Consider the following 27,070-nt stretch of genomic DNA (forward strand, 5'->3'; position numbering starts at 1 on the left):
CATTATTCTACATTTCTACAACCTAGATTTGACATGACTTTATGGAAAAATATTTATTCTAGATATAAGAAACGCATTTGAATAAAAAAAAATGTGTTTTTCGAGAAAAAAGCATTGATCAGCTACAGTGATAAATTAGTCTAAAATGGAGTGATTACTTACAATGTTTAAGAAAACAACATAGAAGCAAATTAATCTGTATAACGTCCACATATTTCTGGGAACCGATTCCTGGCGCTGTACATCTGATCATGAGCCTCAGTATCACCGTCGCGTGATTTATAAAACTACACGTATGACATAATATGTGAATGATCATGTCAACTTTACTTCATTGTTTGAGAAAGAACATATATATGTTGGCATACTTCTGTACCTACAAGTTCATGTACCTAACTTCTACGAATTGTCAATAACAGCAAGTAAGCACAACTATCTTAGTACACCTGTACCGAATACCGACTTGCAACCTTTGGTTCAATCGACTTCCATTCAACTAAATTATGATATACATGTATATACTTGTTATGGCGTTACATTGAAATTTTATATAAAAAATAATTAAATTCATTATAAATTGGGACATCCAAATGACTAGATATTTTTTTACATGTAAATACATATTCATGTTTGTACACTTCCTCATATAAAGCAATGATATAGCTGTGGCCACACCACTGAATGAAATTATTCCTGTGTATTTATGAGTTAACCACTATGCCTCTTGAGTCGATCAGAGTTGGCCATTTCCTCAAGTTATCTTTGTATGGATGCATATAAAGAACTCATATGAAGAATTCTTGTGCAGGAGAAGAGTTGAAGTCTTTATGTAAAACCTTGTCATGCTTATTATTATACATATGTTATGTAACATATGTTTTAAAATTCTTTACTTTTAAAGTCTTCATCAGGTTAACTCCACCCCTACAACCCCCCCCCCCCTTTAAAGAAATAAAGGAGAGAAAAACTGCTTTCAATATTGTTCACCTTTGAATAAGTACCTGTTTCGACAATAAATTGATTTAAAACTATAAAACATTGTATACTATATGCTTTTTAATCATTCTATATTTTTAACTACCCCCCCCCCAAAAAAAAAAAAAACTTGAAAAAGAGAAGATAATAATTTTATATTTATAACTGTTTTCATCTAGCACTATAATGACTGATTAACGCTAATCGTCTGATTGAAAATTGGATGAGAATATTGCCGATCTTTGTTTTAGTATCAACATGTAACTATATATACGATGAAAAATTTCATCACGTTCTTGTAAATAATACTAGGTTTTATTTTTCAAAATGTAGAGAGATCTGCATTTCTTTTCATTTATATTCATTTCTTACCAAAACAGCAAGGAGTAAATTTTATGTAGGGTATGCATGATGATCGTATATTAATTTTAATATCAAAATATTAGAATATCATCATGCACATATAAAATTTAGCATGAATTTCTTCTCCTATGAAGTCTTATATACTTTGATGAAAATAATGCACTCGCCTTATCAATAGTCTAAAGTATATATTATTAATTGTTTTTTAACTCAGGCACGTAGCATCATGAGTCGTTTTGAAACCACCTTTTTTAACCAACTCGTCAAAATCCTAATATCGTGTGTGTGTGTGTGTGGGGGGGGGGGGGGGGGGGCGCTGGCGTAATTTTTCTTTTTCACTATTTATTTCCTTATAATTTTCATTCCAATTTTTTACATATTCCTAAAAAAAATTGGGGGGGGGGGGGGGGACTTAATTACTACTCAATGATAATTCAATTTTTTTACACGCAAATTTCAGAAAACTTGTTGCTGCGAAAAAAAGTGGGGGGTCCCCCCCCCCCCCCCAGATGATATGTGCTACGTGCCTGTAACTTAGAAATTATTAAATTAAATGCAACCAAGCCTATGCGGGCTAATCAACAATGGGTTATCGTTCTTAGCATCTGAACACGTGACAGTATAACGTGACGTCATGTACTTTCACTATCGGAGTTTTCTGACTTTTAGCTTGAGAACAACATAAAGGAAAATATAAACACGTTTCCGAGTAAACTTCATGTGACGGACAACAACAATGGCAGAAGCTGTGCGAGAAAAGGCCAGTAAATCCAAAGGAAAAGTAATTATTTTGACTATTTCTTCAATAAGACAGCCATGTCAATCATGATAGAAGTATATTATGCACATTGTATAATTCAACCGTGTGAAGGCTGAGTGCCAACCAGCTGATGCAAGTGTAACGTTCAGACTAATGTGCTGTTCTATGAAACCTTTCATTATATAATAAGTCACGTACTGTAGCAAATATCAAGGACATTTTAAACACAAGAATGGTAGTTTAATTGGAAGTGATATTTTTGTAGCATTTTGATTTTCTTTATCAACCAATCAATTAATTTCAAAGGATGTTTGGGTTTTTTGTAATTTATGAAATAGGACACTCACCATTAAACATTAAACCTTAACTTTTTCCACTCAAACAATTTTAAATACCTTAAGAATAAACCCAACATTGACAGTGTCATGAATCTTACACCTCCGCACAGTCCAAGAAAGTTGTTCTTTTATAATGGCAGCATCCATAAGGCATAATATAGTTTCGAGAGCAATAGTTTTCACTTGTCAGGGAATATCCATGTTACAGAGACATTAATGCATGTGCTTCCACAAGACTCCATCTCAAAATGAAAGTAGCACAACTTTTTGTGTGTTAACGTTGCTGTAAATTGCAAATTTTTTGTGTGTGAGGAAGCTCTAGGACATGTCATCCCAAGTTTTTCTGGGGAGCTCTATTTCCGCAGCTAGATGCAGTCATAGAATAAAATAGATTATTAAAAAAGCTGTTAAAACTATGATAAGGTTTTAAAAAAAAACTAAAAAAAATTACAAAGAAATGATTGGCCTAGACTACATTTTGAAATGTTTGTAAAGATAAACATAATTATTGTAGAAATCCTTGTCAGTCTCAAACCCATCTCTACCCAATGCTTTGTTAACTGCCCACTTATAATAAATTTTTTGAAGATGAAAAATGTAAAGAAAGGATTTCATTTTGAAATTTGTTCTTTATGAAGTTAAGGTGTCCCATTTCTCCTCTTCTATTCAAAAAATATGAAACTCACAAAAAATAATTTGATTTTTAGTTGTAAGTTATCATTGATTTTTGTTTACATTTTAGATTCAGAAATCTAAAGAGAAAACAGCTGGGTTAGAAAAAGCAAGAGTTGAAGGAGATGTATCCTATGTTGGAATAGAAACAGGAAGGAAGATTATAACTGATTTAGACAAAAACGTGGAAGCCATTGGAGAAGATGAAAAGAACAAAATTCAGATTGAGAATCTGGTGGATTTACTTCCAGAACCACCAAGAACTAATCCTGAGACAGAATTAAATCATGTTTCTGTGAGGAAAGAACTTTCAGATCAGATGGAAGTTTCAGTAGAAAAAGAAGCCCGAGTGGAAATTCCAGTGGACCAAGATCCTCCAGATGTGGTGGAAATTCCAGAAGAAAATGAGCCTCCAGATGAAGTGGAAATTATATTAGACCAAAAGCCTCTTGATGGAAAGGAAATTCAGTCTGGTAATGTAATCAGTGATGGAAGAAGTGAAGAGAGAAATCTCCAGACAAATCAAGGAGAACAGGGAATATCAAAGACTGAAAGTGTTACAGGGACAAGTAGTGTGTTTATTTCAGAAGAAGTCAAAGACAATCCAGACTTAAACAGGAGTGATAGTGAGTGTTTTTATTCGACTGTTTCTTCAATTGAAGATGGAGTTGGGGATGAAAAGGTGTGTGCTGATTCTCAACAAGAGTTAAAAGACATGGATAAGCAGCCAGAAGAAATTGCTTCTAACGTGGAAGCAGAGAAAAAAAATTGTGATGATGAAATATCAGAGGAAAGCATAATGACTAATAAAGACAAAACTACTAATGATGTCATGAAACCATCCGAAGTCAAAAGGGAATCTGAAACAGATGTAACAGCGTTGGATCAGAAATCATTAGTATCCCCAGCATCAGACACACTATACCCCGTGTTAAACAAGTTTATGGAACAAGTTTCAGTGAGCAGTGAAAAGCTTGAAGTCATTTCTTGCTCTGTAGGTCCTTCTTCGGGGACTGCTTCAGCCCCCAGGCTGGAGGGCTCCACTGAGCGCGCACGTGAGGGACAGTCCAGGGGAGGGATGGAGTCTCAGCGCCGTCTAAAGCCCCGACTACAGCCCTTTACCCGAGAACAACTGCATAGCCTGTATTACAATGCACAATTGGTCAACAACCCAGCTTTTATCGACAGATTTGTTCAGGTGAGTTTTGTAAATGGTCCATCCCTGTGTTAATGTGTTTGAAAAACACGTGACAGGAGAATATTGTTGGTACCTCACTACATTATAATATATGGTAACAAAGTCCTGTGTTTCGTCATGCCGGGGAGTGGATTTGTTAATATTCCTACTACAGTTCTACTTCCAAGTTTGTAATCATAACAGAAATTCATCATAAATGTTATTAAAGTCATCGTTACTGTAAACCAACTTTTATTTGCATGCAAGAAATTTTCGCAAGGTTTGTGAGAGTCTCATTGTTGCTAATATTCTTTGCTGTGTACCAGTATTTGCCATAAAGTTGTAATTTAAAAAAAAGGTGTAGATAAGTCTTGGTCACAAAAATTATTGGCTGCGAACCAGTTCATCTCAGATAAATCATGAAATAAAGTCCTTGCGAATAGTAGTTGGTTTACAGTATTGATAACCTGCAAGTAGGAATTTTGAAGTAGTGACATAATATATACATTTATGATAACTGTAAGCAATAAAGAGAGTGACACAGATAGAAACACTATGTTCATACTTGAGAAATTTTTTTCTTCTAGAATGAGCTAAAAAGGGTAAATCATGAGTTTTATGAGATATTGCTGAGTTATCTGGGAGCAAGGCGACACTTTCTGAGTGCGGAGCAGGAGGTTAAAGTCCTACAGGAGGACTACCTGCAGTATAAGGAGGAGAGCTGGCTGACCATCAAACAGTCCATGCCAGCCAAGGTAACAATCCCAAAACAACCAGTGCTTCTAGCTGTTTCATAACAGATGCTTGCCCCAATTGTGTCTTCTCTCAGAACCCCCACCCCCCAAATCATAAAACAAGTGAACTTAAAATTTCTATGCATGAATTGAGAGTATCGATACTCAGTAAGATGGCCATTGTTTCAAGGTTTTGATGAATTTTGCTTTATTATCTCTGATCCTCTTGAGGCATAATGATCGTCAAAATATCATTATATTGGTAATATAAGACAATGCTTAAAAATCAAGATTTAATTTTTGAAAGATCTATGCAGAAAATAACCTTGCATACTGAAAAACAGAGATAGCAGTAGTGATGATGCTTTTGCAGGGACTGTGTGGTGATGGAGCTTCCTGTAAGACAACACACATGTACGAATCAGTGGAATTCCAGGATGACACATTCATTGACTGTAAAAAGACCTTGACCTCAATCCGACATAACATCCAAAATCAGCTAGCTTTGTACTCCTACTCCTCACAGCTCGCCAGGTAACCATGGCAACCAGACAAATGAAGTTCAAGGACAGCAGTGAACAATTGCTTTTTTTTTTACAAATTGATGTATTGATGTACTGATTCTTTTGATTTTATTTCATCTCACTGCAAGTAACTTCCTAATTCAAATTCAGTGATAACTATTTTCTGTTCCACGAAACAGACACCACCATGAATTAAATCTGAAATTTCATGAGATTACCGTACCTTTATGTTTTGAAGATAAAGTACCGGTACAAGATTTAATTGCATTTTCATTTTTGCACACTCTTTTTTTGATTCCATTTTATTACAGATTACAGGTGGAATCCTACATTCATGACTTGTTCATGTCATCGCCAGTATTGAGAGATATCCCACAAAATGCTCCAGTGCAGGGTTAGTCTATCAGACATGAGAGTCTTCCTTTCTTAGATATCTAAATGTTTCTAAATGTTTTGTTTTTTTAAGCAATCTTGCATGAGTTATAGATTTAGCATTTTTAGCCATTATCATGATAAATGATCTTGCATCCTTGTTAGTTTTTGCCCTGTTTATTAATTTTGTAATTCTTTCCTTCATGCACAGTAACTGAAATTTTTAACTGGATACATTTATGTTATATGTGAGAGGTTCTTTCATCAATTTTATTTTTAGTGTAATTATCTGTCAATGTTTTGTTTGTTCTTATTTTAGCGGTACTTAGCCACAAGCCTGATGTTCAGCACCAGGTGAATAGACTCAGGGATTGCATTACTGTTCTGTTTGTCTTCCATCGCCAGCCAATCAAAGACCAGGACTTTGTCCAGAATATTAGAACATGGACTCAAAAAATGGTACAGATGTCAATACTTCACAATCTGATCTTGCTTCTTGTACATTTATATTAAGGCAGTAGATTAAATTGCAACAGGTACATAATGTTTGATAAAAAGTATCGACACTAGTTGATGAATTTTGTAGGTTTCAGCTTTGGTGAGAGTTGCAACATACGACGACCACCTCTTTGTTTTAAACCACATCTTACGATGCCCAGCTGGCGTCAGTAAATGGGGAACCAGCTTAATACAGGTCCCAGCATTCCCGGCCCAGCATGGCGGCAATCAGTCCCAGTTTGACAGTCCTGTCTTAAATCACATCCTCACATGTCTTGCCACAGTTCTGTTGCCTATCAAGTAAGTATTATGAGAACCTAGGTGACTTTTGCAAATAGTTTCTGATTGATATCAGAAACAAATATTATCTTGCACGTATGATTTATCATATAAATTAAACGTGGACTTGTTCTATCTGTACATTATTATGCCCTCCTTCGAAAAAGGGAGGGCATATTGCTTTGCTGCTGTCTGTCGGTCGGTCCACCAACAGTTTCCATTAATTTTCTTTGCAAAGGATGAACATATTGAAATGAAATTTGGTATACAGGTTTATCATGATAATATCTAGGTCAAATTCGATATTGGGTACAATCGAGCAATTTTTGACCGAGTTATGGCCCTTGGACGTAGAAAAATTCTAGTTTTTTGCAGTTTCCGCTCATTGTCTTCGCAGAGGATGAACATATTGAAATGAAATTTGGTATACATGTTTATCATGATAATATCCAGGTCAAGTTCGATATTGGGTACAATCGAGCAATTTTCGACCGAGTTATGGCCCTTGGACGTAGAAAAATTCTAGTTTTTTGCAGTTTCCGCTCATTGTCTTCGCAGAGGATGAACATATTAATATGAAATTTGGTATACAGGTTTATCATGATAATATCTAGATCAAGTTTGATTTTGGGTATGATAGAGCAATTTTCGACAGAGTTATGGCCCTTGGACTTAGAAAAATTCCAGTTATTTGAAGTTTACGTTCATTTTCTTTGTGGATGTTTCCAAGGGAGGGGGGCATAAGTGTTTCACAAATATCTCTTGTCTTTGTGGATGTTTCCAAGGAAGGGGAGCATAAGTGTTTTGCAAACATCTCTTGTTACTTATTAGGTTTGTTACTGACTGATTTCACAAATATAGCGAATATAAATCCAACCAGGCAGACATAGAAATATATCTGGCAGTCACATGTCACGCTTAAACCAATGAAAATGTGACATTTCAGTCCAAGGGAAAACAACTTTGTTTCTCTTGCTGTCAAAAAGTTTATTAAAAGCTTTTACATAAGTATACAAAATACAGACATGTGGTATTATTTGGCTAATTGGTGAGCTTAAATTGTTATGATTGTTTAACAAAACAAAAAGCAAAGAAATAAAACAGCATTCCTTTTGATTTTAGAGGCAGAGAGGATTTTGTAGCCTTGATGGGGAAGTGTTTAGCTGTGGAAGGGGGGAACCAGTCCAATAACTGGATAATGGTCGACTCAGATGGAGAGGAGGTGAAGGTTTTGTAATTTGTGAAATGAAACATTTGTGTTGAGGGAGTTTTTATTATCAGAAATCAGACCCTGCATTTCAGTAGATTTGAATTATTTTTTTATACCCCCCGCAAACGAAGTTTGGGGGGGGTATATAGGAATCACCTTGTCCGTCTGTCCGTCCGTCTGTCCGTCCGTCTGTCCGTCCGTCTGTCCGTCTGTCTGTGCAATCGTGTCCGGTCCATATCTTTCTTATAGAGTAACATTGGAAGTTCTTACTTCACACAAAGATTGCTTATGACCTAAGGATGTGTCATGACCTTGACCCAATGTCATTTGGGCAAGGTCAAGGTCACTGGCAGAAAAAATACAAAATCCGTGTTCGGTCCATATCTTTCTTATGGAGAAACATTGGAAGTTTTTACTTCACACAAAGATTGCTTATGACCTAAGGGTGTGTCATGACCTTGATTCAAGGTCATTTGGGCAAGGTCAAGGTCACTGGCAGAAAAAATACAAAATTCGTGTTCGGTCCATATCTTTGTTATGGAGAATTATTGGAAGTTCTTACTTCACACAGATTGCTTATGACCTAAAGGTGTGTCATGACCTTGACCCAAGGTCATTTGGGCAAGGTCAAGGTCACTGGCAGAAAAAGTGCAAAATTTGTGTCCGGTCCATATCTTTCTTATGGAGAAACATTGCCAGTCCTTTATTCACACAAAGATTGCTTATGACCTAAGGTTGTGCCATGACTTTTATCCAAGGTCATTTGGGCAAGGTCAAGGTCGTTAGGAAAAATAGTGCAAAATTCGTGTCCGGTCATTATCTTTCTTATGGAGAAGTATTGAATGTTCTAACTTCACACAAATATTGCTTAGGACCAAAAGGTGTGTCCTGACCTTGACCCAAGGTTATTTGGGCAAGGTCAAGGTCACTGGCAGAAAAAGTGCAAAATTTGTGTCCGGTCATTATTTTTCTTATGGAGAAGCATTGAATGTTCTTACTTCACACAAATATTGCTTATGACCAACAGTTTTAAAAAAAAATAGAGCAGTTGTTATTTATAGAAAATGGATGGTGAAATAGATTCATCCAATATTTTCTATAATTAGAAAAATACACGCATTATGATTTTTATCTTAGCGGGGGGTATCAATTGTGAGCTTGCTCACAGTACCTCTAGTTAAGTTTACACGTGTTGTTTGATTTTTTATGTGAAGGATGAAGATCCTAAGAATGCTTGGTTGTATCTCCATGAAAATGATATTGTGGCCATTTTGAATCAGCTGCAGATGGCTGAAGTTTTCAAGCATGTGTTGCTGATGACTTCCAACCCAGATGGTAATATGTGATTTAGGAATATTTTTTATATTAAACTTAATATTTGTATATTTTGACAATGTGAAAAGCATCTTGATTGTTTGACAGGTTCCCCGCGGTATGACTGTCATCAAACCTCAGAGCCTCTGTTCCTGAAACTGTTGGCTTTCTGTACGTGTTTTGTGGATATACTCGGGTGTGGGCTCCAGACCTATAATCTTCCCAGATATAAACAGCTCAACAAGAGAATTGGCAGAATGATCAGGTACCCAACTAAACCCTCTTGAAGTTCCTACAGAGGATTGATGAACCTTATGCACATATCAAAAAACTATTGACTACAGAGTGTGTGTGTAGTACATAGTAAATAGGCTTTTTTTTTTCGTTATAGAATGACTGTACAGTATGTGTCGGACCACTGGGAGAATTTCCTAGAGCTGAACAAGAGAAGGCTGTCTCAGGAACAGCTTGGTCGGCTACAGCTGGAGTACAACAGCTTCTTCCAGAGATGTACAAACACCATTCTGTCTGCAGAAAAGTAGGCCTTAGTTCATGCATATATTTATATGTAATGTTCTGTGGATCTAAATACCATCTAGTTTTATCTTGCTCAGCCACACATTTATGAACTAGATCTACATAAGAACTGCACAGTTAACCTGCCCTTACCAATGTCTTTTCTTGTGGAGAGGTCAAATGATGTTTTAAGGGAGACATCCTCCTTGAGCTCTAAGAGCGTTTTATGTTGCCAATTGCTTACTAGTGACATTGTCATTTGTTTAGATTGGGATCATGGCAGTTTATGACAGACATGCCATATTCCACTGTCTCCAAGGAGACCATGTGGTTGTTGTTGTGGTCCATGCATCAGGGAAGAGGTCAGAAGGTCACGCCATCAAATACACCGACAGAAGAGGAGTGCAGGAGATTAGTAGCTGGTAAATATCTGATGATGAGATATAGTACTTTTTGTAAAAAAAAAAATGAGATCATACAGATTTCTAAATTATAGAAGAAGGTCTCATACCTTAGGCACTAAATAAAAGCATGAACAGTATCAATGTACATGTACATTCATTTACAAGCGTTCTTAGATTATTCCATTGATTACAGACCCTGACAGCAAGTTACAGCTAGCAGACGTCATTAATCTCCTACCCACCTCAGAAGTTATCTTCCTGCTTACAGCGCTGGCAAATATGGCTCAGTGTAGAAAGGCGGAGGAGACGGAATTCATTGAAGCAGTGGCATTTGGGCTGTTTGAGGTTGTTACAAAGTGACCAGACAATTTGCTCTTATTTTTAAGGAATTTTTGCTGTGAATTTCAAACCTTTTAAATTCATCATGCTTAATGAAGATCAAGTCTTGAATCAAAAACTGTTGTCAAGATGTTCCATTTCAATTTTAAAAGTGCCAATTTTTTTAGGGAGCAATTTTAAAAAGAAAATTGTTTTGACTCCCACAAATTCAAATTTACAGGTCTTTTGTGGAAATATTAAGCATTTTATCACAACTATAGATATGCTTATGGTTTGTTTACACAAAGTTTCATGTTTGTTAGATCTGCTATGTGTGCAGTCAGACGCGGGAGGCCTGCTCCAAGGTTGGTAGGGAGCTCCTAGTGTCAGTGGCCAATGCTCACCCATTTATCCTGTCCCTCCTTGTCCAGGGCACCAAAGATAACATGGACACCATCGGCTCGGTGAGAAAGCAAACATTAATTAACAGAGTTTAATACATATTTAATGATTTGTAATTAAGACAAAAGTACATATGATACCTTTTGTGTGAATGTTTCCCGTGACATTTGAAGGAGATTGATTGATTTCCTCCATACCTAATGATATATTATTGATTTGACCGAGTTTAATTTATGTCAGATGGCTCTGTACCTGTTCCAAGCACTGCCATTCTACCAGTGGATTCCATGTGAACCAGACATCATTGTCCTCAAGCAATGGCTGATGTCATCTGACCTCACCCAGCCTCAAAACCAACTCACCAGGCAAGTCCTGGGCCAACTCAACTGGGGAGTTGATCAAAAGGTAGGTGTATCATAGTATGGAATGAATCTAAAGGTACATGTATATGTATCTCAGCTGTGACTGAAAGAGCAGGGTATAGTGAATCTTAGCTGGGGGTGGATCTAAGATATATGTATCTAAGCAGGAATTTGATTAAAAGGTACACTGGAATCATTTTGATAATCCTGACCAATATTAGTGGACGGTCATACTTTAAGAGGTTTCTTGGATGTACATTCCTGGGGTATGGATCCATGACATCTACTTGCACTGAGTCACCATGAACCATAATTTAGGCCACACTAACATATATCTAAAATGCGAAAAATAGAGCGGAAATTGAATGGAAAACTGTGCAGAAGTTTCTGGGCGCGGGAAATTATTAATAATATTACTTGTATAGTTTTATCTAAATAAAGCGCACGGGGTCCGACGAACAAGGAATTATATTTGTGTGGCCTTACTGTAATTATATATAAAGGTATCTTAGTTGAAGTTCAGCTGTTTATTTCATGTCACATATGTATATATATACTCATATATACTTTAAGCTTTAATGTATGGCTTTTGAACAAAAAATGTGACTAAGAATATTTATCACAGAAGTTTGTTCTGTAGACAAAAAGACTGTTCCTGCCATATGAGATCCACAAACAGATTGCTGTTTTGTTGACTGAGGCTTTTGGGAAATTCATCACCAACAGAAACATGGGATTTTACATCACCGAAAGCTTCAAACAAGTAAAGACAATTTAAAAGAACTTGGTCTTCTTTTTCCTGTGCGGATCTTGACACAGTTGTTAATGTTTCCATGTGCATTATTGATGGTTCCACTATAAATCTCTGTTAAAGCAAGAACCAGGAAGCTAGAGATAGATGTACTGAGAGCCACAGTTGATTACATTTTCTTGAATGATAAATTCCTCAGACATCACACTATTTTATTTTATGTATATAGTTTCTTATGACTAGAAAGTTACAGTCAACGGAACGATATGTGTTTGTGTTTTCAACAGCTGGCTTCAGCCATGAAACAACAGCAGACCAATGAGCAGGTGTTTAACATGTGGGCATGGAACGTGGCCTTGAAGTTGCACCTCCATCAGAGCAGTTTCCCATCAGCTGACATTGCATTGGCTAACATCAGTGGGGGCGTGCCTGTTCTAGCCAATGACAATTCACTTCTCCCAATTATGAAAGGCTTGAAGGAGAAAAACAGCATGGCTTCGTACATGTCCCTAGTGATTTCAAGATTTGGACATACGTAAGTAAGATTTTGATACATGTACCTCACAACAGGTGAACTCTATTTCAAGTCTCTAAGATAAATGTTTGCTCAAATCATGACCTTTAGAGGTAATGTTGGGGCCAAATCAGTTCATCATAGAAAAATCTTTTAAAATCATCAAATAAGGAACAAGAAATAAACTCTTGGTGATATTAAATATTAGTTTCAAAGAATTGAAAAGTTTCAACTTCTATTTGACTGTGTTATAGTTGACTATTTCTCACTTTTGAAAAATCAATGAAATGGAAACAAATGCACTGTATCAGTAATTTCTCGAAATTGGAGACTGACATTCTGAAAGTTCAAGAATTAATACTATTACTTATCAATGATAAAAAAATAAGGATGGTACCTCATTTGCTTCTACTGATTTTTGTTGTTAAAACTGACTTGACATTAAATTTATATCAAATAATCTTGCCTAACACAGAGATGCTGATTTCCTGGGGGAGGGGCTTGACCAGCTGGTGATCCTGACAGAGAACTATCACTCCCTGCCCGCCCTCCACGTCATCAGATACACCGCCCCACTGTTTGTCAACAAACCACAGGCTCTGATCCAGAGTGACAAGTAAGTACACAGTCACTGGCCAGTGTAGTGTAACACGTAACAAGAAAAAGCCTACAATACAAAGTGAAAAACAGGAGGGGGCTAGCAGTACCCTTTTTCTGTACCTAATCCTTACTATTGCATATTTAAATTGCTCTGTACTTGAGCGCTGATTTATTGACTTTTGTTTTCTAATGTTGTTTAAGGTTCCTGAAAGTTGTACAGTTACTTCTTTCTGCTGATGAATCTTTCATGAAGTCTGCAAAAAGTTTATGGTCACATGACTTTCCTGGACCAATCACTGAGAATTTTGCAAACATGATATTGGTAAATTGCTGTTTCTTTATGCTGGTAATATGCATTCTTGAAATTTTATTGTAATCTACAATAATTTTTAAATGTACTCATAGATTTTGCTTCTCACTTTATCCAGAATCAAGCTTGTGGTGTAGATGGAGTGGAGACAGACTCCTCATATCAGTTACAGATGCTGACCTTGTGGATCCAGGTCCTGACAAAACAACCCAAGTGGTACCAGGACAAGTAAGTCTATTTGCCAACAACAGACACCAATTATCTAGAGTTTAATGCAAAGCAATCATCTTTCAATATGTCAGAATTACAAGACTTTGCCAATTTCTTTTTATATATTATGTAATTATACATATTATATCTACCGATATAGTACATGTACATTTATTTATACAAACATAAGAAGACGACTTTTCTTAACCAGAGGGATTATTTCTCAAGAGAAGAGTACTAATTTACTAACAATATGTTTGCTTCTTTTCAATGGATACTTAATATTTTGCTTATTTACAGTGACCGAATTCCAAAAACTTCAAATTAGGAGAAAAAAAATTATTGTGTTATTTTATGTACTTCATCTTGAGAAAATGTCATACATACTGTGCTACACTGTATGTGTAAATTTTTATTCATCTTTAGATTTGATCAGTTTTTATAAACAGTATGTAATTGACTCTTCTCTATCTATGTAAAGAAGTGAACTCTATTTGTGATTGTAGAAACGCTTGTTATATCCTGGATCAGATGGTTGAGATGGGGTTTAGCACGGATGAGGGCATGGTAATGCTGCAGTCAGTATTCAAGGAAGCATTTGTTGTAAGTGTTGTGTATGATTCATGTGCAGATCATGGTTCATGTGCTGTCACCGGGATATCTGTATACTGAATGAATTAACAGAAAGAGTAGAGTCCAGTGACAGACATTATTCAGAGTGTTGGTTTTTTCTGTCCCCCACAGAGCCACTACAAGGAGAGTCAGCAGCAGGGCGGGGTGGCGTCCTTTGTAAGCTGGGTGTCCTCGGGGGTAACCTCTATCCCTGTCCTGTCCCTCACAGAGAAGCTGTCTGCCCCCCAGCAGTTTGGCTGGCTGTCCTATCTCATCCTTGACATGGAGACAAAGGCAGAGGAGAGTACTCAACTATGGCCTTGTCTAAGGACAGAGATGGCGAATGACCAAAAGCAGAACTTGGATCAGGCATTAAAGGTAATATAGATAATGTTTCTTTCCCATGGTTAAATTTTTGCATGAATAAGGTTCTTTATACATTAAGAAATTTTGTAAACTATGTAATTTTTGCAAATCATCAAATGTTTTCTTAATCAAGAGCACAATTTAATTTTATTCAGAAGAATTATATTAAGTTGTATGAATCATGTGAAATTACACATAAATGTCTTGTGAATAAAAAGTAATGCTTTAATATATGTACTTTAAACTAAACTGCAGTATGTTTTATTTTTTGTCACAGAAATGTGCAATAAAGCTGAAGTTAGAGTTTGCCCCCAGCCTGAATAGCCTAGCCATCTATCAGTGGTCCAAGCTAGCTGTTGCCATGGAGATGGACCATCCACTTCTTCTGCTGGTCTGGCAGAAGTTTTTTGTCTTGTTTCTGGGACGGCAAGTCTCACAAACCACGTAAGCTCAAACAATACCTGGATCATAGAATGACACCTACATGTGTATACAGTTGGGTGAAGACAGTAAAGAGTAAGCATCACCTTCTATTGATTTGTAGAATGCAGCAAAGGGCCAGTATTGGTGAGAAGTTCTTTGAGAGTTCCAAACATTCAGGGGACTTGAAGAAAATGAAAAAAAGACTGGGAGAAACAGCTGATTTTCACATGAAATATTACTCAGGTAATTGTATCTCACAGGTTCCTATTTGCTCCAATATCTTTAGCTAAATGATTCTCATATTTTTACTCATTAAAGATCCCGATTTTATGAAGTATAGATTTTTTAGATGATTCTCCAGACTCTACTGCTGGCCAGAAATATGTTCCAGACAAAGACTTCCATTTGTCTTTATCAAGGTGAGATTGGTACTGTAGTAGTATACATAATTATAAGATTGACTAATTGACCAGGGTTGTCCTCTAAAACTTGAAGTAAAAGGAAGAAATAAAAAAGTAGAAGGGGGGTCTGGGAGTCTAGCTTATAGCTAAATTGTGTTTGGAATGCAATAATAGACAGATACCGTCATAATAGGCGAGGGAATTCCCCACCCCCCGGGTCTTAGAAACAACCCTGACTAATTCCCTGGTGTATGTTCTGTCTTCCTCTCTGTTTTGTACTATATTTATGGTATATTAGTGTACAGATAAAATTGACTAATTCCCTGGTCTCGCCTCACTGACTGCACTGTACACTACAGGATGTACCAGACACTACAGCTGTGGGTACAGGAACCCATGCTCCACGACTCCAAGCTCTACCTCCCCGCCCTCCCACAGCAGTACCAGGCCGACAGACTACTGCAGCTCTTCCAGAACCAAAAGGTTTGTTGTTAAGAGAAGTAATTCTGAAAATGTTTTAAAGAAATATGAATATACGTGTATATTCTACACAGAATAAGTTGATATTAGTTTGTTTTAATTGTAGCTTTCTTTTAGAATTCCTTTTCTCCGTCTCTCTCTCTCTCTCTCTTTCTTTCTCTCTCTCTCTCTCTCTGTTTGAAGAGGTATCTATTTCTTTGGCTGTAGGAACCCTGGATGGAGTTTGTGGATATAAACAGAATAAAGCATGAGATCAAAGTATGGTCCGGGACCTGGACAGATCATGTGACATCATCCTCTGGACAGAGGAGAGGGGAGATGTCCAGGAAGCCAGATAGCTCTGGTGGGTATCTATTCATAAAACTTACATGTAATATTAAATTAGGTCTCCAATAAACTCACCTACAGATAAAAGTAATTGCAAGTTAATGAAACCCTTTAGGATTACAAATGAGTTTCAAATCCTGCCCCTGTTACTTTTTCAATCAGATTCTCTTCATCCTATTTCAAGCTGAATGAAACACAGTCAGACATTTAACTATGATGCATTCATTTGATGTTACAGTAACTTCACTTTTTCATAAATACATTTTTAAGAAGAAAAGAGTTTAAGTTTATTAGTACATGTAGATGTACAATGTACTTCCTTAACATTGAAATTAACATTGGTTAAAACTGAAACAAGTCAAGTGGTTTGTCATAAATGAAACAGGTAACCATGGTAACATGCTATTGTCATTCACGTGTAGCCACGGAGAGAATTCTGGGAAGACTGAGCCACCATGAACCTGGTAAGGAGCTGCCAGTTCTACAGCCACTGAAGGCTCTTGTTCCTGACATTAGTACCGCCATTCTGGACGAGAAAGCTGCTACCCTTCATCTCCTGAAGTCCGACCTGAACAACCTGAAGGAATATGCAAGGTAAACTCATCTTGATTACATGTCTCATTTCTTACGTACTCTTTAAGTCATAGGTTATATGGTCAATAAATGATTCTTTGGATATAATTTTTATGAATTAAAAGTATGAATAATTATATCTTTGGCATTGTAGATCATTCCACATGCGTGTTGTTAAGCATGTCGCTCTAGATGAGGAATTCTGCAGACTTTACTCCCAACTCTATTATAACAAATCCAAACAGGTAAACTGAATTGAGATAAAAAACAATTAATCTAACAAGTTTATTTCTTATTCATTAGGTGGAGAATATTAGCATATGTACCTGCTGGTAATGATGTTGTCTTTGATTCTGAAATGTAATAATATACAGTGTTTATTGATAAATAAACTCTCCATTTACAGGTGAAGGTGACAATAGAGTGTAAAAGTATCCTTAACCCTCTACACAAGTGTTCCAATCCAGCTGTTGTCAACCTGAATGTAAGCTTTTAATGCTCCACATTTATTCTACTTTCATTTTCTTATGCTTTCAAAATTTCAGTCTTTTAAGCAAATTAAAAAAAAATGTTTGAGAGAGTCTTGAGATGTACAGGAAGTGATTTTGTTGTGACTAGGTACAGGAGAAAGCGTTTGATGAGATCATTCAGAGACAGACTGATGAGAACCGGGCCGAGTACAAACAGCTGATGATTGAGGGCCTCTCTCCCCCGCCGCTCAGCGTGTGTATCGCTGCTGTGCATGTAGAAAATGCAATCACGTAAGTCTATAAAAAAGGTTTTTCATTCGGAGGCTTAAGTTTCTGTCTGTTTGGGGTATTTGCATTGGGAGAGTGTTGAATACACTGTAGGTTTGTGATTAGATTAGTGACTGATATCTCTGCAGTATGTTGGTGAAGCTGGCCCGGAGGACAACTGATGATGGTCGACTGGTTCGCTACACAGACATCGCCTGTACGCTCTTCTTCCTGTTGGCTGAGATGATCAATGATGACATTGAATTCTACCCTCCCACGCGACAGTTCTACACCGCATGTATTGACATGCTTGGGAAGGTACTTTGGCCTATAACCGGTTCGGAGTAGATTACTGTAGATTCCTTATTTTACATGAGTACTTAATTCAGCAGTTCAATTGTTTTGCGTCAAATTGCAAAAATCTAGGATTGCAAACACCAAATTTTTATCATAGTTTTATTTAGTTTACATTTGTCTGAAAAAAAAAAAGCGAGATGTGCTTCTCACTATATGCGGATATTTATTCCTCGCATGTAAATAGGAATATTAGTATTAGTTAAAGCAGTATAAGGAAAGTTGTTTTGTGTAATTATCAATGATATATACTTGTATGTTAACCATGGATTTTATAATACATGTGTGTACATGTACATGCACATAGTATTTCTTGATCAGGATCTATAATTAATAGTACAAGGAAACGTGGATATTTGTTGTTGAAACAAAATGTCTCAATAAGCATGCCAAGCTTCTATGGAATCTTTTCAGTTATTGTATTGAAAAAATTCAGCACTTTTTTATATTCGATTAAAGACAGAAAAGTCAATAAGGCTTTGCGTTTTCCAGGAGTTTATTGAAAAAGACCCGTCCCAGACAGAGATTGTTCTCCAGTTCTCTCTGAACTCGCCGGCCATGTCGGGCCTGATGTCCCCACACTTTGTGCCGATCAACAACCCCCACACGTACGTGACAATGTACGAGCGACTGGTCCAGATCCTACAGCAGCAGAACCCAGACCTTGTCTTCATGCTCCTCACCAAGGTATCCGTCATAGATTTAACAGTGTCACAGGGCAAATTGTGAAAGAAGTTTCATTATGTATATAATAATGTGTTTTGTATTTTACTGACTGATATGTGCCTCCATTAGAGTTACTATTAATAATAATGATATTCATTATTTCTTCATTATAAGAACTTTATGAAGTTGTTGCTTGAATGAATGAAATCCAAAACATTCAGGGCTGTCTTTATTCACTGGTTTGATGATTGCATCGTTTCAGTTTGAGATTGATCAGTGGCTACAAACTTGGTCCCCCGCCCCTATAGAAGTAAAGAGGTTCGTGGACATACTGGCCACCGGCCTGTACAGCTGTGGCATTGATCCTGATAGCAAACATGGAATGGTTTTTGAGGTACAGTTCCCCCCCCCCCCCCAAAATTATTGACACTGAAACACCTGTTTATTTACATATACATCATTCTTATGCTCATATTTCAAGTGAATATCAATGATATTACATAATATTGAATTAATAACCATCATGCATATTTTTATTTCAGATATACTGCAAGCATTTACGTGCAGTCTTAGTGCATAATTTTCCACTGAACCTCAATTATGTTCTGAACTTGGTTCTCAATGGTAAGTTTTAGGACAGATTCTACACAATATTTAAACCAATCTGTTCTCTTTAAATGTTTTCAGTTATTAATTGGGGTGAAATTATTGCAGGTACTGCGGAACAGAAGATACATCCCAAATGCTGGCAAATTCTGCATACACACTGCTTTTATAACAGAGAAGGGGAAAACACCTTGAAGGAGACTGACATTGGTTCCGACATTTCTACTGATCAGGTGATACTCTTGGCTGCTATCCCATTACTACCTTGCTCCGTTTCCCTGTTACTACGTTGCTCTGTTCCTCTATTTACTATCTTTCTCCGATCCCTATTACTACCTTGTTCAGTTTCCCCTATTACTACATTGCTCCAATCCTATCTGCTCTTTCTTGGATTTTTCCTATCTTCAGTTTGTTTAAGTGGGGATGGATATCTCAGAATTTGAGAGGTGGATTCTTGTAAAGGGTCAATTGTTGTTATATGAATGTCTGCTGTTCTACATGAACTGTCTGTAAGGTTACAGACAGAATGTGTGTGTGTGGCTAATGTTTTATGTTTCTTTTTACCATAGAATTTGAATTATCGTGAATGTTATTTGTGGAAAGATTTTCCAAGATTCCTTTCAGTTATTCATGAACTGCTTTTTTTCCCACAGTCACAATATTTCATTATTGAAATAATGATGCAAAACTCTTGCACAACAGACTCATATTTACTTCAGAAGATGTAAGAACTCTGTTAATTTTCTGACACAGACGAAGCAGTGCCTGTCCACCATTGGCTGTTTCTTCCTCCAGCTGAGGACCTCATCACCAGACTTGGGATCATTTGGACTGTATCCCAGCACCACTCTGTACACCTCACACATCACTGAGGTCATCCAGGACCTCATGATCAGCTTCATCAACAAGGTCCTCCCCACTCTTCAGGATAGTAGCCCAGCTCAGGGTGAGACAATGACTTAAATGAAACAGTTACTGTTATTACCAGTATAAATAGAATAGGTGTACTATTTGACCATTACAACCATTGTGGGGACAAACATTAATAAAATAATCTCTGATTTTTGTTAGAAACCATGTTAAAAAAATATCAAAATATATTAAGTGTTGGTTACATGCAAGTTACAGAACTAAGCTTTAATTTTTAATGAAGTATCAGTATATGTATTTATCTTTTTTAAAAGGGAAAATTTATTCATTCTTGAGCATAGTTGGAGTTATAACTAGTAGTTTTATATTGATGCCCTAGTAAATGGCTTTGTGACCTTGAAATGGAAGTTTAATTTTTAGATTTCCTGAAACTTACTGCATCCTGGAACTTAAGCCTTGAGTACGGGGCACACGTAGACTAAGAAAGCTGTTATTAGACAGTAATTAAAGTAAAAATATGTTCACCTTTTACAGTACTAGATTTGATTTGGCAAACACTGATCATGTCATATGCTGCATGGATTCAACCACTGCAAACAGAAACTTCCCCTTTGTTACCATGGATACAAGCTGATTGTGAGGCTGGAAAGAAAATGGTGGAATCTTTTGTTTTTGTGATCCAGTATCTTCACCAGATATTCCATGGTGAGTAACAATTCGGTACAACCTGTCGGAGGTAAAACTCTTGACTTCTTTAATGTCAACAAAGGGATAAAAAGATGTACTGTAAATTCCTTATATTACGCAAGTACTTAATTTTGTGATCCCGCTGTTTTGTATCAAATCGCGAGAATATAAAATGGCAAATGCAAAATTTTTATCTTTATTTCTCATAGTTCTCAACTCTAAAAAAATAATGGCAAGATTTTAAATTTCGCGAAGGGTGCTCCTCGCAATTTTACGCGGATATAAGTTCCTCGCATTTAATTAGGAACCTACAGTAATTTGTCATTTGTTTTATTCAATTTTATCATTTATTATTTTAAGCTTTATTTTGATTAATCTATGAAAGAAAGATGTTTTTTTGTATAGAAAATTAATGAAAAAATGTTGAGAATAGTTTCAATAAATATTTCAAAAGATATCACATAGAAATATGTGACTTTGTCAAAAAAATTGGCCATATTCTAGATGGAAAAATTAGATTTGTTCTTTTATTTAAAAGATAAGAATTAAGTGGTCTCTACAAAAGTGCCTAAACAGTCATGTGATTGGGGCTTGTAATGATGTTACTACAACAATGCCTCTTGGACTTTTTTCCAGACTTGATCCCTCCCTACCAGCCCGACCCCCTGATCAGGGTGTGGCTGTACTTCTGTGATGTGCTGTGTAACAAACAGGTCCCTGCCCATGTTACCAATGTATACAACATGGGGTTTGCACAATTACCATGGGAACAACTCAAACCTAACACACAAGTTCTTAATACAATGATGCAGGTAACTCTATTTTCAAAATTAGTGGTACATGTACTTGTATTATCAAACTGAATGAAAAAATCAGTGTACTGTAGGATAAAAAGTTAGAACAATAATTCATTTTTAATGCAGAGAATAAAAGTATTGATTTTGAAGAGTATCTTGTCGTTTACCAGTACATGTAAAATAAATAAACTTGTAACTGCAAAAAATTTTTTAAAATAGTTGAAGGACCAGAATTGTCCAGAGAGCTTTGACCTGTTGGCGCATGTGGTTTGTCAGCTGAACTGGACAGACATTGTGATTCACTACAGCCAGTGTTATGGCAGGCAGGGGACCAGTCAAGTTCTGGCCTGTGTGCTGCTTCTACTGGTGCAGTGTTACGGGGATCAGAAACATGTGGAGGTACCTTAATTCATAAAGCAAAGCAACACAGATACATGTACATTGATTATTGTAATAATACTCAGCTATAGTCTCTCTTCTCCAGCTATTAATCAAATTATATTGTATTAAAGATAAATGTACAGTCATGTGTTATGTTTGATGACACAGAATATGAGTCTTGCATACAAAATTCTAATTTTTATTTTGTGATTCAGATCCCTAATTTGGAGCAAAAGACACTAATTGCCGAGAAGTATGACTGGTCTGCTCTAACTTCAGACAACTACAGACATGCCAGTAACTGGTTCTTGCAGACATGTGACCCGCGATGTGTTTTGGCAGAAAGATCTTCCTCCTCTGCCTTAGGTTTAAGGTAGGAAGCCAGAATGTATGATACTAGATGAACAGTTGAATTCACGCTAAGGATTATTAGAATTAATCAACTGTCCTTAAATTATAAATAGACACACCTTGTTATCTTGAAGTCAAGAAAAATACTTTTGAGATATCTAATAAGTATTTGAGGTACATGAAGATTGAAATACACCAGAAAACAGTGCTTTGGACTTGTTACTTGTTGTACTTGAGATATCAATGTTCACACTTAGTCTACTGAAATTCATCTTTTCTTTTTGATATTTAGGTTGTTAAAGGCAGCATCAGGTTTCAATGTCCAGTCTTCCCTGAGCTGGAGCTCCGACCTCTCACTGAAGCGACAGTGTTACATACACAGCGTGGTACAGCTGATGTGTCAGTGTACGTTTGAGGCAGACGTCAATCTGGACACGGTCTCCCTGATCCTGATGAATCTCCTCACAGAGGTGGAGACAGTCACAAGCTCCAGTGAGAACCTTTCTCTCTCCTGTTTTAAAACCCCTCTCTTTCCCTCTAAAAGTAGGAAGATTTGTCTTCTCTGGTGAATAAAACCCTCCCCCTTACAAATCTATATTAGAACAATCAGTGTAAAGCTTTATTGCTGTAACTTGATAACCTTGTCGGTCTTTTTATGTTGAATAACATTACTAGAACTTACTCTGAGTTGTGTTTTTCAGTAACGGACACTCGTATTCAGGAAGAGGAGAGTCTGGACTTGTCCAAGGAGATTTTCGCTCTCCTAAATAATTGTAATCCTGAAAACAACTCAGTTTCCATTGTCATGACAACAATCATCCAATGGCTGCAGTCCTCTCCCAGGAGCATTCTGTTGATGCCCTGTGTGCGTGTGGCTTCCCGGTGCCTGGCTTCTCATAAGCACATTGTCAACATTGTAGAGGAGTGTATCCATGTATATTTCAAAGGAGGTAAACAAGCTTACAGTGATGATTCATTAAATATTTGTAAAATAGTGGATCATCTGAATATGTAACTATTCATCAAATAGTTATTTCTCCTTAATGTTGTTGAGATTAAATGATCTATTTAATTGACTGGATTGCTTGCTATGATAAAAAAGTTTGTGAATGATTATTATTGCTTTGAGTTACCAGTAAATGTGTAAAATCATTTTGAAGTCTTCTGGGACACATTCATGTAGGTAAACCCCTGGCTTTTTTCACCCTCTGTTTGCTTTGGCTTGTAGGAATGGATCAAGTAGCAGGAGGGGGCTGGGACCATGTGTTAGCTGCCATGCAGATTCCTGATCTCAATATTGAGGACTTCCTGCAAACCGCGCTAGACGAGGGAACCTTCCTGTTGTTGTACGGGTATATTGTACAGAAACTCCCCCTGTGTCAGCAGTTACTGGAGGAGCAGGCTCTGATTGGTCGGCTCCTAAACTGGATCACTGTTGCCAAACCTTTGTAAGTGATGTCTATCGCACTGTCAGTATGATGGTTATTTAAGACATGCAGTACCCATTCTTTGTTATGAGATCCCATTTTGTACATGAATTTAGTTGTGTACTGTATCTTGAGATATGATTGTTGCAATCCACAAATTTGTTTCTAAATCAAGAGCAATTTAACTTTGTTTTGTGTGAATTTGTTCTTTGTTTATTAGACAGGAGGATGAGAGCAAACTGTTGCTGCTGTGGTACAAGAGCCTGGAGCTGATCCTGAGACAGCTGGACTATGGTGGTAACCATGCTGCCATCATCAAGATGCTCTCCTCCCTGGTCACCTCACTCCACCTGATGGGTGAGGACCGGGCCAGCGGGGGGTTGTTGGGGGCCATAGGACTCGGCAAACGGTCCAGTCTCTCTTCCGAGTAAGTGAATTATTATGTCATGTTGTGATGGTCTAATACATATACACATCATGTAATGTTTTATTTTTACTAGTACATTATCACAATAAAGATTAATAAATTTAAGCTTGTTATAAGCATGAAACTATTTTGTAGGTTTCGTATATCCTGCCGTGCCTTGGCAGCCATGATAACCCTACAAGTTTATGATGAAATGAGACTACGGTTACAACCAGGACAATCCTTGGCCAGCAATGGAGCTACCAAACAGGAAGTAGGAGCTCTTCTGTCAATGAAATCAAATAAACTCTATCAGTCTTATAAAAATGAAATAGAATTACTGTGCGATCTGGTTCAGAATGAAAACTATGGATTGCGTCAGACACTGAACTTAATTCACCAAATATCGGAAATGTTCTACAAGGAAAAAGAATATCTGTCTATATTACACTCAGCTCATAGACAATGATGTTTGCAACATTTGCAGGGAAAATAATCAGTTAAATTTGCATAATTGACAATACATGTACATGTACTGAGGAAGTTATATTAATTTAACTGCTATATTTATACTCAGGCTGTTATAAGATAAATTACCCTACAGAATATTTACCAATGTTTAACTTTGTGACAAAAAAGAAAATTTGAAGTCATGAATGAATATAATAATAGAATTATGATCAAGATGATCACAGGTTTACATTTATTTCATGTTTAACATGATTTTAAAAAGGGATAATTGGCCATTAATCTACATGTAATTCATATTATGACAAAAGAGATACTGTAAACGTACTACATTGGTGGTGTATTCTTATTTAGTGCTTTTGGTGGAATGCAGCCCTCTGCTAAATCAAGTACATTGCTAAATCTATGTATAAGAATAGTCACATTCAGGAATAAGCTATTTCAAATCCATGCCAACTTGTTCGAAAACTAATTTCCACAAAATATCGTACACGCCAAATACAATATGTTTACAGTACTCTTGTCCAGGTAGGAGTTAATCGGTATATTCATTTGGTGCTATATATACATATATATAAGTAGGGGTAGAGTACATTTAGTTAGTATTATTTTATGCAATAACTTATTAGGGAATTGAGAAAGTATGAATAGATAAAACTGTTATGGTTTTTCGGTAAATGCTTGTGACTTTTTTATTTAGTCAAATATGCTTCATTAGGAGGAATATTTTTTTCTCTATCTGTGTTATTTCCTGTACTAGTTCTTTATGTATATTGTTATGATGATATATACAATGACATGTAGTGACTCTCCCTTTATTTATGTGATACAGACTGTTTAAAAGGAATTAGGTAGACTTTTGTTGATCTTTCTCTTTCTAATGAAAGTGGAATGGAGTATTCATTTTCATTGAGTTTTGTCATTTGTGTTTACTGTACCAAATTATCTGTGAATGTCAGTTGTATGCAATTTGTTGTGCCCAGAACTATGTCTTTCATTTGTAAGTACATTGTAGTACATTGTACTAATTGTTATCCCAACTAATTATTAAGTTAATTGCTCTTATCTTGTATTTACTTGGACAACACATGTACATGAAGACCAAAATTACATCACTTTAAACTATTTATTAATCATTAATGTAGTCTTTAGAGCATTAATTCAGTTTTACATTCAAGTCCAATGAAATATGAAAGAACTGGCCAAGCAAGCAGTTCCTCTGATTAACATGTCTGATTAATTGAAGGGAAAATATTGTATTTATCAGATTGAATTACACATTCATATGTTAATGTATTTATATGTACCCGGTACTGAAATTATTGTCCATGGTGTAAATGAATTTTCGGTGACATCAACTGAAACAGCTTCATCTCTCTTTTGTTTTTGATTTTTTGGTTAAATATCTATTAAAGACAAAAATTTATCTTTCATATCACATATTTGCCTCCATGTGCATATTATACATGTATCTCCCACATGATTTAATGATGTTACACAGTGACGATTTCACCTAGAACAGTTGATATGACATTACTATTCCTTACATCCCAAAAAAATCGTCACACCTCAGTGGATAAAAATCATATACCATCAATGGTAATGAGAGATATTTATATAATTATGCAACATTGAAAAATTAGCATTATAGTCCTGTAATCTTTCTGTCTTTATTGAGATCGAGGTACAAATTTTTCCATGAGTAACATTTAAAGAACTACCTGTATGTGTGTTCATTGATGGTAGATGTATTATTCTTTTGCTTTATATACATGTTTTTTGGTTATGTTTTGAAATTATAAAAAAAAAGCATTCAGATTTGAATTTGATTTGTTTATACATACTGGTACACTGTACTCATATTAATTAGATATACTGTATTATTCAGTAAACTCTGTCGCGGAGTTATGAAGGCCGTGAAAGCTGATGCTTATCTCCGGTTACTGTGAGATGTTAGATGAGAGTCTTTGACTCCCCCTAGACTGGACACCAGTCCATTGCTGGTTAACTCCCAGCACATCATGGCTTCCAATTTCAGCTGGGTGGACTATAAGACAATTACAATGGCTGTAGATGAATTGCTTTGACTAAGGACACAGCATGCAACATCAACGACCACATTGTGGCTTGAACAAGTAACCTTCAGTGAAGTAAGGTTGCATTATAAGTCACGATCTCCTCTTTGTTAACTAAAGATACGAACTACCGATATATGATTACTGGAATCCCTGAACCGAAACTATAACCTAGTTATGCCCCCCTTTGAAGAAGGGAGGGCATATTGCTTTGCTGCTGTCTGTCGGTTGGTCCACCAACAGTTTCCGTTCGTTTTCTTTGCAGAGGATGAACATATTGAAATGAAATTTGGTATACATGTTTATCATGATAATATTAAGGTCAAGTTCGATATTGGGTACGATCAAGCAATTTTCGACAGAGTTATGGCTCCTGGACATAGAAGAATTCCAGTTATTTACAGTTTCCGCTCATTTTCTTCGCAGAGAGTGCACATATTGATATGAAATTTGGTATACA

The 27,070-nt window shown here is 36.4% G+C and overlaps 1 protein-coding gene across 1 annotated transcript; it reads left to right on the forward strand.

Annotated features, from left to right (window-relative positions):
* The first annotated feature begins 1,996 nt into the window (after positions 1-1,996).
* On the forward strand, positions 1,997-26,359 carry LOC128159374 (ectopic P granules protein 5 homolog). Its single transcript, XM_052822433.1, has 46 exons — positions 1,997-2,119; positions 3,179-4,306; positions 4,873-5,040; positions 5,393-5,553; positions 5,855-5,937; positions 6,235-6,374; positions 6,502-6,713; positions 7,815-7,914; positions 9,117-9,237; positions 9,325-9,481; positions 9,608-9,754; positions 10,000-10,154; positions 10,330-10,481; positions 10,778-10,918; positions 11,097-11,261; positions 11,859-11,981; positions 12,257-12,504; positions 12,959-13,099; positions 13,285-13,405; positions 13,512-13,621; positions 14,110-14,206; positions 14,348-14,593; positions 14,859-15,025; positions 15,126-15,247; positions 15,354-15,423; positions 15,765-15,888; positions 16,093-16,228; positions 16,635-16,806; positions 16,940-17,030; positions 17,192-17,269; positions 17,404-17,546; positions 17,672-17,840; positions 18,369-18,563; positions 18,805-18,936; positions 19,085-19,166; positions 19,257-19,381; positions 19,902-20,094; positions 20,553-20,723; positions 21,342-21,517; positions 21,722-21,901; positions 22,099-22,256; positions 22,527-22,726; positions 22,936-23,184; positions 23,463-23,682; positions 23,882-24,088; positions 24,224-26,359. The coding sequence occupies exons 1-46, from the start codon at positions 2,075-2,077 to the stop codon at positions 24,534-24,536; spliced, it is 8,034 nt and encodes a 2,677-aa protein (XP_052678393.1). The 5' UTR covers positions 1,997-2,074; the 3' UTR covers positions 24,537-26,359.
* The last annotated feature ends 711 nt before the right edge of the window (positions 26,360-27,070 follow it).

This window comes from Crassostrea angulata, chromosome 8, assembly GCF_025612915.1.
Source record: "Crassostrea angulata isolate pt1a10 chromosome 8, ASM2561291v2, whole genome shotgun sequence".
NCBI lineage: Eukaryota > Metazoa > Mollusca > Bivalvia > Ostreida > Ostreidae > Magallana > Magallana angulata.